The sequence below is a fragment of the Lacerta agilis genome, chromosome 5 (genome assembly GCF_009819535.1).
Source record: "Lacerta agilis isolate rLacAgi1 chromosome 5, rLacAgi1.pri, whole genome shotgun sequence".
Taxonomy (NCBI): domain Eukaryota; kingdom Metazoa; phylum Chordata; class Lepidosauria; order Squamata; family Lacertidae; genus Lacerta; species Lacerta agilis.
In genome coordinates this window covers 56,049,492-56,067,294 of record NC_046316.1, presented here as the reverse complement: position 1 = coordinate 56,067,294, position 17,803 = coordinate 56,049,492, and the positions used below count along the sequence as shown (strand labels likewise).

Sequence of the window (17,803 nt, the reverse complement as noted above, 5' to 3'; positions counted from 1 at the left end):
ATTTTAATATTTTGTTGGAAGCTGCCCAGAGTGGCTGGGGAAACCCAACCAGATGGGCAGAGTATAAATTTTAAATTATTTATTTATTTATCTTATTTGCAGACACCTTCAGAAACAATTACGTGGAACCAGTTAATTAGTATGCAATTCTGGAATATTGTGGAAATCTTCTAAATCCAGTTGAGATGCAGCATGCATAAATTTACCAAGCAGGACTGTAGAAAAAGCATTTTTAGTGCTAGTTTGTGCTGTTGTAACCCATGTCTAGGCACCGAAGGGAACTGTTTTCATGTTACACCTGTGTAACATCACACTTCTGTATCTGTTCCTATTGAAAATGCAGTGAGAAACAGATTGTCCACGAGCTGTTTACCACAGCGGCTGCTCACAAGAAATGTTCCTTTGTCTCAACCAGTGCAGATTTCTTCATTCTTTCTAAAGAATATATTTTGTTAGTTTCTAGAAAGACAGGAGGAGCATGGGTACAGGGTCAGAAAGACAGTTTGCCCCCTTCCAGTGGAAATTTCTTGTTCTTCCTTGTGACTCCCCTGCCTTCAATAACTTCTGCTCCTTCAGTCAGTTTTGCTTATGCCCACACACTCCTCTTTGCACAATGAATTTCCCAAGCATGCACCCTTTTGCAGTTCTGTTCAGATTCTTCCTCACGAGATCTTGTTCTGCTAACGCTTCCAAGTATTCATGTGCATTTTGCTCGCGATCCTATAATGCAACAGCTTGCCTCCATCTTCCACCAGTCTAACTGGAGTTTGAAAGCTCTCTGTAAATAGAGGTATCTGAAGAAGTATGCATGCACACGAAAGCTCATACCAAGAACAAACCTAGTTGGTCTCTAAGGTGCTACTGGAATGAATTTTTATTATTATTTTGTAAATAGAGGGTTTGCCTCTTCCTTGCTGTGTGAAGTGAATTGAACTTGAATCCCAGTATGAAAAATATATATATTGTTGCAGTCATAGTGGACGTCATTGGCTCGCCATCTTCAAAAAAAGTACTCTGGAAATTAATAATAATAATAATAATAATACAGAGAAGGATTATTGCTGGTTTTGTCTGTTCCTATTTGGAATAGTGTTTGGCAAAAGGTCTCTATAAAGCTGGGTGATCTTCATTTTTATTTCTGCTTTTCCTTTCAGTGATGGCAACATTGCAACTTCCAGCCACGAATCTGGCCAACTTGGCAAATCTGCCCCCCGGGACTAAGCTGTACCTTACCACAAACAGCAAGAACCCTTCTGGGAAAGGAAAGCTGCTGCTTATACCTCAAGGAGCCATTCTGCGAGCCACAAATAATGCCAGTTAGTGTTAAACGGGTTGAATCTAATGTGCTTGGTGTAGTGATTCCGTAACATACGTGAATGGAGTAGACGCTGCTTCCCTAGTCTGGCCACGCAGTGTTCCCCTAAAGGCAACAACTGTTATACGGTGCCTCCTTGAAGCTTGTTAAATGCATAATGGGGCTAAGCTGCCCTGCATATGTGATTGTTTTGTTTGTTCCAGATCTGCAGTCAGGCTCTTCAGCAAGCGGAGGTGGGGCAGCCCAAAGCACAAGTACTGGCTTATCACAGCATCTTACCTACACATCCTACATCCTCAAGCAAACACCACAGGTCAGTCATAATACAGTTTTCCAGGATGAAGGCCCATCACATGGGCCCATGGTTCCAGCTGTCATCCAAAAAAACGGAAATGTGCTCAGAGTTGCAGGAAGTAGGCATGACCAGTCCTCTTCAACCACATTCCATTTTTTTTGCAGTCACTGTGGTCTTTGTTTTGGAGTTTTTTTTGGGGGGGGGGTTCTCCATGAGTTTTGCCACTCCCTTCTGTAGATCTCTGCTGTTGCTGGATGCTAGATAAAACATGAGTGGCTCTGGGTTAGGTCACTAATACAATTGGTTAGAGCAGGGGAAGCCCATGTGGTTGCTGTATTCTAATTTCCACCCTTCCTAACCACTGGCCATGCAAGTTCTGGCTGATGGTTGTTGGGGATCCCAACAATATGTGGAAGGCACTATGTTGGTGATATACTCCTGGGTTAGAGAAGCAAGACTCGGCCTACTAGGGCTCTTGAGAAAGCACAGCCTCTGTGAATCTGCCTTCACATTTTTTCTTGTCTCCATAGCAAAAAGGTAATAGTGACAGTTGTGCAGGAGGCAATTGCATTATGTAGTATGCCAGTGGCCAGGCTGAATTCAATGAAACAGTGAGGTAGGAGTGTTTTATGAACATTTGAAACCGTTTGACAGGATAGCTTTTTAAATAAAAATAAAATGTTCATAATTAGCCTGCCCCAGCCTGTCGCCTTCCAGATGTTGTTGGACTCCCAGCTCTCTCTCATAAGTCCCAGCCAGCATGGGCCATGGCCAGGCATGAGGAGAGTGGGGAGGCCAGGAACATCAGGTTGAGTTTCTTAACTGAGATGAGGTGGTATCACCCAGATAAGTGGTACTGGAAGAGCAAAACAGTTTGCCTGTCAAAAAAATCAAACCTGAGAGGGCCAGAATTTGCAGTAGGACTTCTTCTTTAGAAAAGTTTCTCTTTGGTGATGGTGGTGGGAGCAGATTTCTTGGGGCACTCACTGTAGCAGTTTCCTTGTTTGTTCCAGGGCACCTTTTTAGTTGGCCAGCCATCTCACCAGAGTTCTGCGAAACAAGCAACATCTGGAACAGTTGTGCAAGGTAATGCAAGTGCCGGGACACCATCTGCTCAAGGACACCAGGCGTTGAAAGTGATAACTGGACACAAAACAGCAGCTCTGTTTGCACAGGTAACTGCCATGTTCAGGGCTTTGATTGGGATTGAAAGAGCAAACACACAACTGGTACAAGGGGGCTTTGTGCTTGTGTGTACTGTGAAACAGTAGCCCTTTCAGTATGCATACATATCATGTAACTTCTGAAATGGGAGGGGGCTTTCAAAAGGTGCTTGTGATATGACATGGGGATCAGGAAGTCAGTTATACAAATGAAATAGTTGGAAATGCCTCTGGGCAGGCCCAAGTCCTTGGGGATGTCTAAAGTAGCTCCCTGGATCTCAGCCTTTATTGCAGACTTGTTGTCAAAGGAAAAGTTCAACACTATGAAAAGGTTCTCAGCTTCCTCATCAGAATAGTGGGATTGGGAGTGGGGAAGTAGAAACAAGGAATTACTTTCACTTGCTTTCCAAAACAGTAACTATTGATCTGTTGTACCAAAAAAAAAAAAAGTAATCCCATGAAACCCAGTGGGACTTTCTTCTTCTTGGTATTCCGTGTTTCCAGGCCCATCCCAAAGCATTTAAAAACAGATTGGGAGGAATGCCCGCTCGTTTTCATCACATTTTTTGGCAAACCTTTGATTCATAGGAAGTTGCGGTTTCCACTTAAATTTTTATTTTAATTTCAAAGGCGGCTTCCAGTGGACAAGCATCACTGATGAAAATATCCGATAATACACTGAAAACCTTGCCAGCATCATCGCAGCTCTCCAAACCTGGCACCACTGTGCTAAGAGTATCTGGTGGAGTGATCACTGCAGCGACAACATCGTCCGTGACTCTGCCAACAAATGGAGTTGCACAGGTGAGGTCAAGTGGTATGTCAGGTTTCTAGTGCAAGTGCAACCGCTCAGGAAAGTGTGGCTTCTGCACATGAAGCCTATGAAATTAGAATCTTCTACTTCATCAGTTTTGATTCCCTTGAAGTAAAAGGTATTTTAAATTTTCAGAAACTGTCCTGCTTGCTACTAGCTTTACTTAAAAAGAAAAGAAATTACTTGGTGCAATTTGATATTTTGGCTTGTCTTATTCACCCAAATTATTGAGATGAATTTTACTTCAATATTTGTGGTTGCCACTGACCCCTGACTCCTCTAGTTCTGTGGCATTTGCAGAATTTTTATTCATTTTGTTACATGTATGCCTCTCCTGCCTCCCCCAATGGAGCTCCGGGCAGCATACAGAATCCCAGGATGGATCAGCAGGCAGAGGAGGGCTTAAGCAGCTCTCCTGTTCACTCTGTGATTCTCTCCTACAGATTGTTATTACTATTCATTAAATTTGTATACTGCCCTTCATCCGAAGATCTCAGGGCAGTTCACAGAGGCCCCCACATAATCTTGGTTACGTGCATGTCTAAAAGCGCAGGTTTGTGAAGGTAATGTGTACTTCCACATTAAGTTCGTCAGGGGTGAATGAATTCGTAATTTGCGCTGGCTGGTGTTCTTCAACCCAATATTCAATCATTTTAACACAGCAAGCGGACAGTGGAAGCTCTAGCTCATCTCCAGCTGCAGGCCCTGTAGTGAAGGTGTCCGGACAGCAGCCACAAGTTTCTGCCAACCAGGGGCAAGCAGCATCGGCTGTTCCTAATAAAACAAATGCATCTGCGGTTGTAAGCATTGCTTCTTGGGTGGCTGCCCCAGCCCCAACATCTGGGAAAACTGCAGTATCAGGTAAGGAAAATTCCCTTTCTGTCAGGGAACTGTCCCCGGCGCAGCGCAAGGTGGTGGAAGGGCTCTTGGGATGCTACAGAGAGCCCCGGCCCAACCTGAGCAGCAGCACCTCCACTGGCAGCAGAGGAAGCAGCGAGGCTTCCAGCGGGGAGGGGCAGGCATTTCAGGGTATGGAGGGAAGAGGCTCTGAGGATGCTGGAGAAACCCTGCACTCCCCTCACTCAAGGGGCGATGAAGGAGACACGCAGCTTCTGGCGCCCCAAAGGCGTCAAGGGGTGAAATGAAAGGATGTGAGGCAGGGTTTCCGTATACCAAAGCTCTTTTGTTGGGGTCAGAACCGGAAGGGGCCATTCCCGGATTCTGACGACGCTTGATACAGACATGAACTTATTAGCTCTGCACTGTACATAGTTTGCACAATAAAACTCTTAAAGGAAGCTTGGAGTTTTGCCTGCTTACTCATGTGCAACTAACCGAGGACCCTACACTTTCCTTTGCTCCTGCTACCTTTTAAATCGAGACCTATAATGCATTGGTATTTTGGGTGCTGAAATGGCAGGATTTGGATCACCTAACGAGGCCACTGTATTTCTTGCCAGACCTCTTTCTAAAGAAAATCAAAAGTGCTGGTGTTTGGTCTGCCTCTAGGCCATTTAGGAGTTTAAAGGTATCTTCATACGTATGCATGAGTTTTGAGTAGCACCTGCTCTTGGACCCATTATTAATGAAGTGCCAATTGGTGAGTTCCGAGGATGCAGCCTTTTTAGTGGTGCAACACTACTGCTGAATCTTCTCCCTGGAAAGTCCATCAACTTTCTTCTGGGGGGAAAAACCAAAAACCTTTATTTTTGTCAGACAGTTTAAAAATATGTTGCTGCTGTGCTTTTCTGCCTGTTTCCCTTGGTTTATTTGATCTGTGTTTTTATTATTTATGGGGGAGAGGGTTTGTAAGCCACTTTGTGGGGAATTTTTTTAAGATACGGGATATAAGCAGTTATAGTAAATAACTTTGAGGTGGCAGCAAGTGGTTTAATTTTTTTTATGTAAGTAACTATTTGGAAAAGTTAAGGTGCAGCTAAACTCCACATCTGTGACTGCTAAAAGGGTGCAGAGCTCTTAAACTCTTGCACTGCTTCCAGAAGATGCGCAGATAGGCAAAAACCTATGTTTTCAAGGGAAAGGAGTTCCACAGCTGAGGGCCTGTTGCTGAGAACCCCTCTCTGTGTGCCCTTGCAGTCCTAGAGAGGCACATGGATGTTTGACTGAGATACACCTCAGTGTATCTGAAGAAGTGTGCATGCACACGAAAGCTCATACCAAGAACAAATTTAGTTGGTCTCTAAGGTGCTACTGGAAGGAATTTTTTATTTTATTTTGTTTTAAAGAATGAAGTGTGTTTTCTTCAACATAATTTACCTGTTCAACTCCCATTTCTAAATAACATAACGTTGTTCTGGATAGGCAGTATTTATCAGTGGTACATCGCTGCATCACTGCTTTAGAAACGCTATCTTTGCACAAGACTTTTCAATTGTAGCTACAAATTGACTGTTTAATTGTCAGACTTCCTTAGTGGTGGTTTTCAGTTGATGCTTTATTCTGTTGTTATCAGCATCCCTCCCCTTTTTTGTTGCTGTTGACATAAGAGCTGATTTCATAGTCTCTTACCTTGTGCAGAAAGGAGCAAGAGCTCTCTTTAAGCATACCTTCTCTTCTAGGATTGTTAAAGATCCACTCCAGTCAAAATAGTCCCCAGCAAGCTATTTTGACGGTTCCCAGCCAACTCAAGCAACTTGGTGTGAGTGCTGCCTCTGGAGGAGTCCAAACAATATTGATGCCCGTGAACAAAGGTAAAATTCAGTTTGGCATGACTACAAGTGTGTACACATGCTTTTGATGAGAGTATTTGGACAGTTTAGGTAATATCTTGGCTTAAGAAACAAAATGGATTATTAACATTTTGGCTGCACATGCAGCCCCCTTTGTGCAAAAAACTAACTGACCAGTTGTGAAGTCTATTTACTATAGCTTCCCATTTCATCTCAACCAGGAAACTATAGTTATGAGCTTTGGAACAATCCAGGTTATTAAACCAACTTCAAACTAGAATACCCTGGATTGTTCCAAAGCTGGTAACCACAGTTTCCTGGTTTAGATGAAATGGGAAACTATGGTCAAGTGGATACTTCCTGATTTGTTTGCCAATTTGTTCAAAGCGGATATGTGCACAGTAAAAGGCTTGTTCAAATCTTAACATACTAAGCGAAGGCATGATCATTCAAATGCACTTGTTATTACTGTATGTGATACGTAACACACACTACTGACACTTAACTATAGAGTTAAGTTACTATAAACAAGTTACAGTTTCTGCACCAAAATACTATAAACAATTGATCTGCCCATCTCCACTAAGGATTAGTAAAATAATTGATCAATACAATTGCCTAGCAGTTTCTTTGATTGTTTGTTGAAAATACCTACATATCAATGTGAAACCAGTATTTTTCTTTTCTCTCAGTGATACAATCACTTTCATCCAGCAAAGTGTCTGCTGTTACACCCGTAACCTCAACAAATGCAGTTGTTCCAAGCCCTTCTGCAGTGTCTGTTGCAAAAGGTAAAATTATTTGTTATTGTGATCAGACCTTGCCCTTGCTCACCTCTGGAAAATCACTGACATCATTATTGGTGGTTGTAATCGAATTTGTTTGACTTTTCTTCTGTGGACATTTTTACCAGGACCTGACTCACATACAAAGACTTGCCAGCCTGATACTTTCATGGCAAATGTACATGCAGAAATGTGGCTCTGAGCTTAGTAAAACTGAGTGGTAACCGGGTGTGTGTGTGTGGGTGGGTGTGTGAAGTGGGCTCATCAGTTTTCTTTTTTTGTCCCAGCAGATCTCCATTTTATAACATTTTCTCCTTGTTGAAACCAGTGGGGAAGAGAATTAACTATACTAGCTCCAGGCATAGCTGATAAGCCTGATCCCAGGAATGGCAGGTCATGTCTCTGGATCCAGTCGCACCCCTCAAGTGCCCTGGTTTGAGCCCTAACCCCAACTACCTCTGGCACTAACACTATCAAGAGCCAGCATGGTGTAGTGGTTAAGAGTGGTGGACTCGTAATCTGGTGAACTGGGTTCGTGTCCCCGCTCCTCCACATGCAGCTGCTGGGTGACCTTGGACTAGTCACACTTCTCTGAAGTCTCTCAGCCCCACTCACCTCACAGAGTGTTTGTTGTGGGGGAGGAAGGGAAAGGAGATTGTTAGCCGCTTTGAGACTCCTTAGGGTAGTGATAAAGCAGGATATCAAATCCAAACTCTTCTTCCATCATCAACAGTAGGTCCATGCCTCCAGAGAATTCTGTGGCAGACAAGCCCCGCTCCCCCACCAGCAAAGCTCTTTCCCACCATTGTAGAGGTACCTCCACCCCATCAAGACAGCAGACCTGAGAGCATGGATCACTCTGTTAGCTTAATAAATAAATCTGCAGTAGAGTATAACAATGCTACAAGATACTCAGAAGGCGCTGATATGTCCGTGGTCAAATTCCTTTATGCACGAGAACTAAAAATGCATGCAGTGACACATACTGCTGAGGCATAACAATATGGGTGCATTTTTCTCTGTAAGCAGTATCCTAAAATGCGGTTAATTAAAAAATGCTTTTCAGCAGCTCAAGAAGTACAGCAGTGGTTTCACTTGGGAGTCTTAGGGATAGTGCTAATGAGCTTTTAATGTATTCCTCCCATAAGAAGCTGCTGGTCTCAGCTGAAATATTTTCCAAAATAACAGAGCAGAAATATTCTTGTGTGGAAAATGAAAATGAATCTTCCAAAAGAAAACGGATACGGCCCAGGGGACACGGTTTTCCGGCCCCTGGCAACCCCTGCCGCCCGCTCTTACTGGTGCGGTGCAGCGCAGCTGCCCACTTTCGGGTCGCGGAGCACCAGAAATAGCTTGTACACGTGTGCACAGCCTCTGCAGACCTGAAAGTGCGCCGGAAATAGCGCGCGCGCGCCCTCTCCGGCCCACAGCGCAATTGGCGCTGGAGGAACCGGCCCGAGGCCAGGTATGTTTGGCGACCCCTGATCTAGACAGTGCTGTTGACTTCAGTTCTACCACCAACACTGCTACCATCTCCTTTTTCCTAATTATTAATTATTTTTTCTATGAATTGGATGAAGACTTTTCAGGAGAGCATGGATATTTTAAAACTGCTTGGATGAATTGCAGGATTTTACACATATTTTAGAGGACAAGCAGGGACCTGGTTGCTCCAGCAACAAACTCCCTGGAGTAACCAGCCAGCACCATCTCAAGGTCTTTTTCTTGTCCTATAAATATATTAAAACCCCAGTTATTCAGTTATAAATAACAGCTTTGACTCTTTTATTAGCTAATTGACAGATTCAAGGCTAGGTAAACCTAATTTTTTTTCTACAGCTGTCTTTAAATTTTTTAACAGGTGTATTTATTTTAATTATTCTTTTATCTTCTGAAGTTAAGCTGGAGCCTGATTCAGCAGGACAGAGCTGCAGTTCACTTATCTCCCAAGATGGTCAGGTGACAGTGAAAGCAGAGGAAAGTTCTGAACTTGGAAACTATGTCATTGGGTAATTATTCTTGCCGAGTTAAAACTTTATGAGTTGCAATAGGGATATTGCTCACTGGGGGCCAGATTTGTAAGGGGGGGTTACTCATAACAAATGCTAAACTGTACATTTATACTTCACTTGGATTACATGAGGGGGAACTCCATGCATCTGCTTTTGCTAACGCAACAAGCCCTACTTGATAGGAAATGAAATTTCTTCAAGTGAAATAGTGGCTCACAATCCAAAAGTTCTAAGTGGCTATAATGGAACTTATGTGGGCACCAAATGAGTAGGCAGAGCTCTGGCCGGCCAGAATACAAATCTGGTGCTGCCACTCCCTTCCCCGAGTGGCTTTTGATCCAGTGGAGGCATCAACTAATGTAAGTGACGGCGCAGGAAGAGTCAAGGGGACGGAAGTAGGAAGTGGGAATTGGCAAACTGCCCCCCTTCTCTTAGCATTAACATTAGCACATCCTTCCACTGGGTCAGAAGCTGTTTGGCTTGGATTTCACCCAATGCTTCAGAAGCACACTTGACAGTGTACTGGTTGCTGCATCAGGTTCATTCTGTCTGCTGGATACAGCATTGAGAGTTGCTTTAATGTGCTTATGCAAATTGAGCATGGAAGCAAATTAGCTAAATCTTGTATATTTTTCTATAGCTCTCTGCAACAGCTGGATATGTTATGTTAGTCCTTCATGCATTTGAGTTGTGCTAACCAGATGCTTCTTAGGAAGGGTCTGTTTTGGGGCAACCTGTGGCATCTTGTGTGCATGAGTTGACCTAAAAGCGATAATATAAAACGTGCTCTCTTGATTTTTTTACAGGACAGAGTATTTGGACAACCTCCAGCAACTTTTGACAGCAATAGTAAAGAAAGTGCCATTGATTGCTGAGAGAAGTAAGAACCTGCAGGAAAACACACACACACACACAATTTTATTTGCATGCCACCTTTCCATAGTTCAAAACATGCTCAAGGCAGCTTTCAACATGAAAAATATCACCTAATTACAAAAGTAGTCATAATCAATAAATAAACGATTTAAAAGTACACAACCAAATTGAATGATTCCTTTGCCAGTGAACTATGACCTCTGTGGCCACGTACCTTTGAGATTTCATCATGGAAAAGAGCAAAAGAACTCAAGAAGCGACAAAAGATGTTCTTTGCAAAATATATAGAAATCTGAATAATCTCAGTACTTGTATAGTTCCAATCTCACTACCCAGCCAGATAGGTGGGGTATAAGTGATAAATTATTATTATCATTATTATTACTTAACCTTCTCTGCACAAGTTGTAAGTGTTGCAGGCTGCAATCCATTATTCATGCTGTTTAAAATATTTCTTAATAACTCCTTATTGGAAGATACCAGTGGTAGTGTGCTGAACTGTGAATAGAATTCACACAACATAAAAGTTCAACTTAAAATCAATGTTGGGGTGCCACCACAAAAAAGGCCTTCACCTGTGTGATAGGATAACATGCCTCTGTTAAGTAAGTAATGCCTCTCCTGATTACTGGAGATCTTCTGCAGATGCCACTCTTGCATGCTGCCACCTTCAGGTGCTTGGGTCTTAAGCCATTTAGGGCATTAAAAGTATGCACCGACACCTTAAATTGGGCTTGGAAGCAAATAGGCAGCCAGAGTAGATCTTTCAGAATAGGCGTCCGAACAGCTCTGGTTGTACTTGAGCAGCTGTGTAACACATTGCAGTAATCCTGCCAAGAGGTTATCAAAGCACAGTTCACCATGACTAGGCTATCCCTGTCAGGGAATGGTTGCAAGATGACAATGACATCAGTAATACTCAGAAGGAACTACAAAGTTTCCAAAGCATTTCACATGCCTTATCTCAGTACTGACAGACCGGAGATATGTATCTTACCACTGCCGGTAGCTTTTTGCAGCCATTTGTCAATTTAATCCATCTGTTGCTAATTAAAGTATGCATTAATTGCTTACCTGCAAGCTGCCCATACTGTTAACACTATTAATGTTTCCCTGGTAATTAACCTTACATGGCTTGAGGGAAGCTTGAAAACAGCAGGAGCAAATGTTGAAAACGAGGTGGCGTAAAGAAAATGTAATGACAGGAGATGCCATAAATATGTGTAATGCCTCTTTTTAAAAAATGCAGTGTAATTGTGTGGGCCTCTTATTTGAGAAATAATGCTCTCCACCTCTGCTTTGTATTATTTACCCCCCAAAAACCTTTCCTGCTCTTACATTTTCTTTTCTGACATTTATGGGTTCTTTTTACCAGCAGAGTTTCTATACCTTTCCGCAGTGTTGTTGTTTTTTTTAACACAATTGGCCTTAAGTTATTTTCTTAGCCTAGTTTAACGGACAAAGGTAATTCATTACTATGGATGCTGCTGACCAGTTTCCATTTTTGAGAAATCGGAACTCTTGTTTCCATTCTCCTCTTTCGTTTCACTTTGTCCTTTGGGTCACTATAAGATAATATGAACTTAGAAAGTGCTTGTGTTCTATATGCCTTGTAACTAAGGGAGTTTGAGCCTTTTTCTCTGAGGAAAGGCAACAGGAGAATCAGTCTTCACTGAGTGGGTTGTGTATTAAGAACAAGAACCCTGAAAGGGATTTGCTGCTGTTAGAATGTCCTGCTGTGGCAGCCATTTCGCTTACTCTCTGAATCGTTCATTTTGGCGGAACACAGGAGTAAGTGTTTAGATGTGATTGCCACTTATTTTTTTAAATCTGAGACTCAGGGAATGTACTCAACACACACACACACACACACTTGTACTTTCTCTCTCATGCAAAATGAATGCATAACAAAATGTTCAGGAATAGCCAGTCACACAATACATTTTGTTTCATAGCTGTTAAAATTTATATATTTTTGGTGCTTTCCCCCTGCTTTTTAGCTGAAGATGCCAACTCCTATTGTGCCAGTTCTGTGGAACAATATTATACCTGGAATATTGGAAAACGGAGAGCTGCAGAGGTAAATCTTCTTAATGTGCTCTATAAAAATGAGCTTAAACCCTCAGAGAAATGTCTGGCTGGAAATCTGTGCCTTTGTGGAGCTGATTTTTATTTTTAAAATGTCTTCCAGATGTCTAGGTTATATTTAACACATATATCTATACTCATTTTCTTTTTTCAAATATAGTGATATTGGCTTAATAAAATGTAAATAAATTTGAGGCTTCCAGATATTTTTAGCACTAAGTGTGAATCATTGTGTAAATTCCTATGACTAATTTGCGTTAACTGCTTTTAATTCTGAATTTTAAGTTGTTGTAACCTGCCTGGTGAAGGGTGGGTGATGATGGTAATATAAGAAATGGAAACGTGGTTCTTTGAGACTTCTACCGTATCATCATTCTGTGATGTCCAAATTTTGTCTGAATAACCTAGATCATATGGAGTTAAGTCAGGAGGCAGCATGGTTTAGTGGTTAAGAGTTTTGGACCAAGAATTAAGAAGACAAGGTTCAGTTTCTTCACGCAGCCATGAAGCTTGCTGGGTTACCTCGACCAGTCATACAGTCTCAGCCTAACCTTCTTTGCAGGAATGCTTTGCTAATACAGTGGTACCACTAGTTGCGGACTTAATCCGTTTCGGGGTGCTGTTCGCACCCCAAAAAGTCTGCAACTAGAACGCCTCTTCTGCGCATGTGTGTGGCGTGATTGAGCGCTTCTGCGCATGCGCGCACGGCGAAACCTGGAAGTAAACACTTCCGGGTTTGCCACGTTCTTAACTTGAAAAAACACAACCTGAAGCGGCTGTAACCCGAGGTATGACTGTAAAAAGTGGAGAAACTGTATGTTGCCTTGAACTCATTAGAAGAGGGTGTGTAATAGAAATCGGACCCCCCTGCTATGTGTCCAAAAAAAATGTCAAAGACTTGCTAAACACTTCGGTGGGTCTTGCACTGGGAAAAAATCATGAGAGCTGTAATGAAATGAAAGGCAGGTTTACATTACTAAAAACAATGAAATTAAGGACACCTTCACTTTAATTTCCCATTGGAGATTTATTACCATTGTTAAACATACTATGACTAACTGCTTGGCCAGTCTTTGGACAGAGGATTTGCTATTCATTTCTTCTTGTTTTGTTTTTTCCTTATTTGTTCTTCTGTTTCTCTTTCCTGTTTCACAAAACGACCCCTCTGTTGTGCACAGAATACAGGAAAGTAGGGAGGGCACCCAAACAAGGCACACATTGTCCCCCCCCCCCCCAGATGTAGCAGGCTGCAACAATAGACCCATTTGCCTCTCTACAAGTAACAAAATAGTTAGCAAGCTTTGTCAGACTCTGTTTCAGTCTGCAAACAGGGAAGGAGGCTGAGAGCATGATTCATGAAATTGTACAGGAAGGGACTGTGCTGTGCGTGTGGCAAGGGGCTGGTGGTGCAAGTTTGTATTGCCCCCCCCCCCCAAAAAAACCCTAACCCTCCAGATATTTGGGACTACAATTCCCATCATCCCTAGCTAACAGTACCAGTGGTCAGGGATGGGAATTGTAGTCCCAAATATCTGGAGGGCCGGAGTTTGCCTATGCCTGTTCTAGAAATACACTAAGAAATCACCATCAACCTTAGTTTACAGATTGAAAATCTAAGGCCATACACTGATCAAGGAACTGAACCCATAACTCTTTCTTAGGCCCTCTTGGAGATAATATGTAAAAGCAGCTATTTTCATAATGTCCTATTTTTCATCATGGATCTGATGAAATGCATTCCTGTTTCAAAAGCTTTTTGCAACAATAACTATATCTGCAGTGCTCTTGGTTGTTGTTTTTCTGCAATGAACTACAATGTTATGGTTTTCTTTTTACTGATTTACCATAATTTGTCCTGTTCTAAAGTTGTAAAAGATGGATAAAAACAGGGGGGTTTTTTGTTCTAAATCTTAGCTCTTGTCCTTTCTGGATTTCCCCCCGTTATAGTGGCAACGAGCACTGACAATAAGGAAAATCCTCCAAGAAATCATAGAGAAACACCCAAAATTTCACAGCATTGCCCCCTTGAAAACAAAGCAGGTTGTAAATTGGTGTCGCTCCCATGGCTACACACCACCTGACCCGGAAACTCTGAGGAATGAAGATTCCATAGAAGATGTGCTAACACAAATAGACAACGAGCCAGGTAAGGAGTCTTATTCCAGAATCTCTAAACATCTGTATCTTGGTGATGATTTAACAACGCACCACCTCCAGAGTCCCATCTATAAGCCCCTGTTGCCAGTTTAGTTCTGTTCATTTCAGTTTGGGCTTTTGGGATTGTAAGGTCCTTGGATGGTTGCTCCTGAGAAACCAGGCAAGACTCCAGCCGTTTCTTTAGTAGTTTTATTGTGCATACTATGTACAGTGCAGAGCTTAAAAGTTCATGTCTGTATCAACCGTCTTCAGAATCCGGGAGTGGCCCCTTCCGGTTCTGACCCCAACATAAGAGTTTCGGTATACGAAATCTCTGCCTCCCCTCTTTTTGTTTCACCCCTCTGTGTACTTGGGGCAACGGAAATAGTGTGTCTCCCTCTTTGCCCGCTGAGCGAGAGGAGTGCAGGGTCTCTCCAACATCCCCAGAGCCTCGGCTCTCCAGCTCCTGAGCTGCCTACCCCTCCTACTGGAGACCTTGCTGCTCCCTCCGCTGGATGAGGAGGTGCTACTGGTCAGGTGGGGCTGAGGCTCTCTGTAGCATCCTGAGAGCCCTTCCACCACCCTGCACTGAGCCGGGGACAGGGATCATGCACTAAAGAACCCACTAAATTTAAGAAAATTTGCTCTGATTCGATGCTCCTTTGCTCTTTGTTGGGTTTGGTGAGATTCAAAAGAAACCACAAGGTTTTTCAGGCCACCACCACCGTTAGAGGCACAGGAGCCCCAATGGGTGGAAATGTGGCAGTCCGGAAACCAAGTTGTACCTGATTTTGACAAAGCAAATCTAGAATCCGTATTGCATGGCATGGTATATTTATGGTGCACTATTGAACTGTGCCGGATTGCCTTTCTGTTATAAGGGGTGGGGAATCTTCTATCCCAAGGGCCACATTTCCTCCAGGTCAGTCTTCAAGAGGCCACCTTGCCAACAATGGCAATGGCAAAAACAGGCAGAGCAATTGATGTGATTCTTACCTCTGTGCAGTAAGCTATATTCAAGATATGCAGTGGTAGTTTCTAAACACCCACTTCTCTCCATCCTGCAGGCATTATTGCAGTGCACGGACACATTCCAGCCAGGCAAAAGCATGCATCGAAGATGTAGATCAGGACTTAGGGAGAGGGGATGGGCCTGGGAGGAAATCCTGAGAGCTGGATAGAGAAGCTTGGAGTGCCACATTTGACCACCAAGCCTGAGGTTCCCTAGCCCTACTGTATAGACAGAGCATGCTGCTAACTTGCTCATTTGGAAGCTCTTCCAAATTGAGATCGGTTAGGAGCTACCAAACGTTTTGCAAAATCCCTAATTGATTTTGGAAACAGAATTGCCCTCCCTTACTTTTCCAATCTGTCTCTCCTGAAAGTTTCAATTTCATTTGGCAGACATAATTCAGAAGCTTTCTATTACTAAATGACTTCTACTGAAAGTGGCTATTTTCTACACTCTTGCCAGAATGGCGGGTGCTTGCTTGTTGGGAAAGAGTGGGCTGGGTTTTAAGTGGCAGCAAGATTGGGGATTAAAGCAGGAATAGGCAGAAGGAATGATTCAGCATCTGTTTCTTCATTCTGCAATGCAGAAGATGTTTCCGGGTTTTTCTATCCAAAACTTGAAACTGCAGAAATAGAAGCCAAAAATCAGATTTTACTGGAAAGCACTTGACGTAATATTAAAAAGGAGGACATGGAAAGGGAGGGGAGGGGTGGGTTTAGGTTTCTGCTGTCCATCCCTGGCTTCCTGATATACGTGGAACTGTAGAACATGTTCTGTAGGGAACGTCACATCTAGAAAGACTGCAGTCAAGCCTGGAGTGGACTAACACAAAAGGAGGCAGCATGCCTCTGTGGCCCAGTTCTTGCTATATGCACGACTCACTCTGATGTGGATTCCTGGAGTGTGTTTCTGTTGGTCTATAGAACTTCGCAATTGTACCCTTTTAGCCATTTTTAAGGAGCTTGAAAAGGAAGTGCTTTCTCTTGATGAGAGTGGGTCAGTTTCTCTCCGTTGTCTACACTGGTTTCTCCTTGTGCTCTACCAGGGGAAGAGGTGAGAGAATGAGAGCAGGACATTCTTTATGCTTGCCCACACTGTGCATCTGCCATGTGTTTGTTTTATGGATAACTTTCCTACGGGCCACTGCAGAGAAAAGCTCTAGACTTGCACATCTGACCCCATACGCATCCATATTGTTTCGGAGAGGAGGTAAAATAAGAGAGGTGGTCTCGCTTTCCTTCTGTCCATAACATGTGATCAAATTTGTAAAGTTAGTGCCCAGTTCTAAATTAATGTGTTGCAAATGGAAGCATTTTCTTTTCCCCTTTGTTTCCACCATTTGATCCAGATGCTAGGGGGGCCACCTCCTTTTCACTTTGTAAACATTTCTTTCATGTTTGGAACATAGGTTCTACAAATCATTTGCCTTATGGCTAAAAACACGTGTGATTCTGTAACCTCTTAATTTGGGCCTGGAAAGCAATGGGGAGCCAAAGCAGAGTGCTGTCTTTGGCCCTTTAATGTCCTATGTAGTTTGAGGCCAGGATGCCTGAAGAACTGCCTGCACTTGTATTAGCCTGCTAAGGTTTACAGTCAGCTACTAAAAGGCCGGGTGGTGCTGTGGGTTAAACCGCAGAGCCTAGGGTTTGCCAATCAGAAGGTCAGCAGTTGAAATCCCCGCAATGGAGTGAGCTCCCGTTGCTCGGTCCTTGCTCCTGCCAACCTAGCAGTTTGAAAGCATGTCAAAGTGCAGGTAGATAAATAGGCACCGCTCCGGTGGGAAGGTAAACGGCGTTTCCGTGCGCTGCTCTGGTTCGCCAGAAGCAGCTTAGTCATGCTGGCCACATGACCCGGAAGCTGTATGCCGGCTCCCTTGGCCAGTAAACCGAGATGAGCGCCGCAACCCCAGAGTCATTTGCGACTGGACCTAATGGTCAGGGGTCCCTTTACCTTTACCTTTACCTTTTACTAAAAGGCCACAGGTTCCCCATCCCTAGACAAAGACCTGTGATATGACTGGAGCCAAGTACCCCACTCCTCCAGAGCAGTTTTGCACTTGTTAGTAAAAGGCTCTTGAAATGTTTATGCCCACTGCGTATAAGTTGCTTTTTAAAGCTTCCTCCTTCTTCACAGTAATATCTATAAACAAAAATTCTTATGTTTACTGAACAGTGTGTTTCCTCACTCCAGTTCTAAAGTCAACAGCTCTGACTTGCATTTTTTTTTACAAGGAGAGCAGCGAAACAGGCATTTTTATCCATAGCTAGGCTCCCTCACTTTAGGATGAATCCAGACTTAAATTCGTTCTGTCAATCAATGGAACAAGTTACCGGTAATCAAAAATCCTATTTATTTCATTAAGACTAAACCTTGACTTAATGTGGATGCAAACCTGTAATGTTTTATCTGGTTACCCAGCTGCTGTGGGACTGGGTCATTGTAGCAGAATGAGGCAGATCGCTTTGAGAAATGTCAGTCCATCCACAGCATCAGTGTCTCTATTTTTGTGGGCTCCTTTTCAGGCATAACGATGATGGCAACTTGAGATGGCAGGATGTTGTCACTGGAAACCATGTTCTGGTGTTGGGCGGTAGCAATTAGGGCTTTTTCCTCCTTG

The 17,803-nt window shown here is 43.2% G+C and overlaps 1 protein-coding gene across 3 annotated transcripts in view; it reads left to right on the top strand.

Moving 5' to 3' along the window:
• Positions 1 to 17,803, top strand: part of YEATS2 (YEATS domain containing 2) — a 38,339-nt gene that overhangs the window by 18,160 nt on the left and 2,376 nt on the right. For 2 of the 3 annotated variants that reach the window (XM_033149950.1, XM_033149949.1), the window contains 11 exons: positions 1,155 to 1,316; positions 1,519 to 1,628; positions 2,624 to 2,785; positions 3,404 to 3,577; positions 4,250 to 4,448; positions 6,167 to 6,298; positions 6,970 to 7,068; positions 8,960 to 9,071; positions 9,881 to 9,954; positions 11,951 to 12,030; positions 13,986 to 14,184. In XM_033149950.1, the coding sequence (XP_033005841.1) occupies positions 1,155 to 1,316; positions 1,519 to 1,628; positions 2,624 to 2,785; positions 3,404 to 3,577; positions 4,250 to 4,448; positions 6,167 to 6,298; positions 6,970 to 7,068; positions 8,960 to 9,071; positions 9,881 to 9,954; positions 11,951 to 12,030; positions 13,986 to 14,184 (1,503 nt within the window). Of the gene's footprint in view, positions 1 to 1,154; positions 1,317 to 1,518; positions 1,629 to 2,623; positions 2,786 to 3,403; positions 3,578 to 4,249; positions 4,463 to 4,935; positions 4,978 to 6,166; positions 6,299 to 6,969; positions 7,069 to 8,959; positions 9,072 to 9,880; positions 9,955 to 11,950; positions 12,031 to 13,985; positions 14,185 to 17,803 lie in introns of those variants that run through there. The other variant, XM_033149951.1, reaches the window with a different exon arrangement.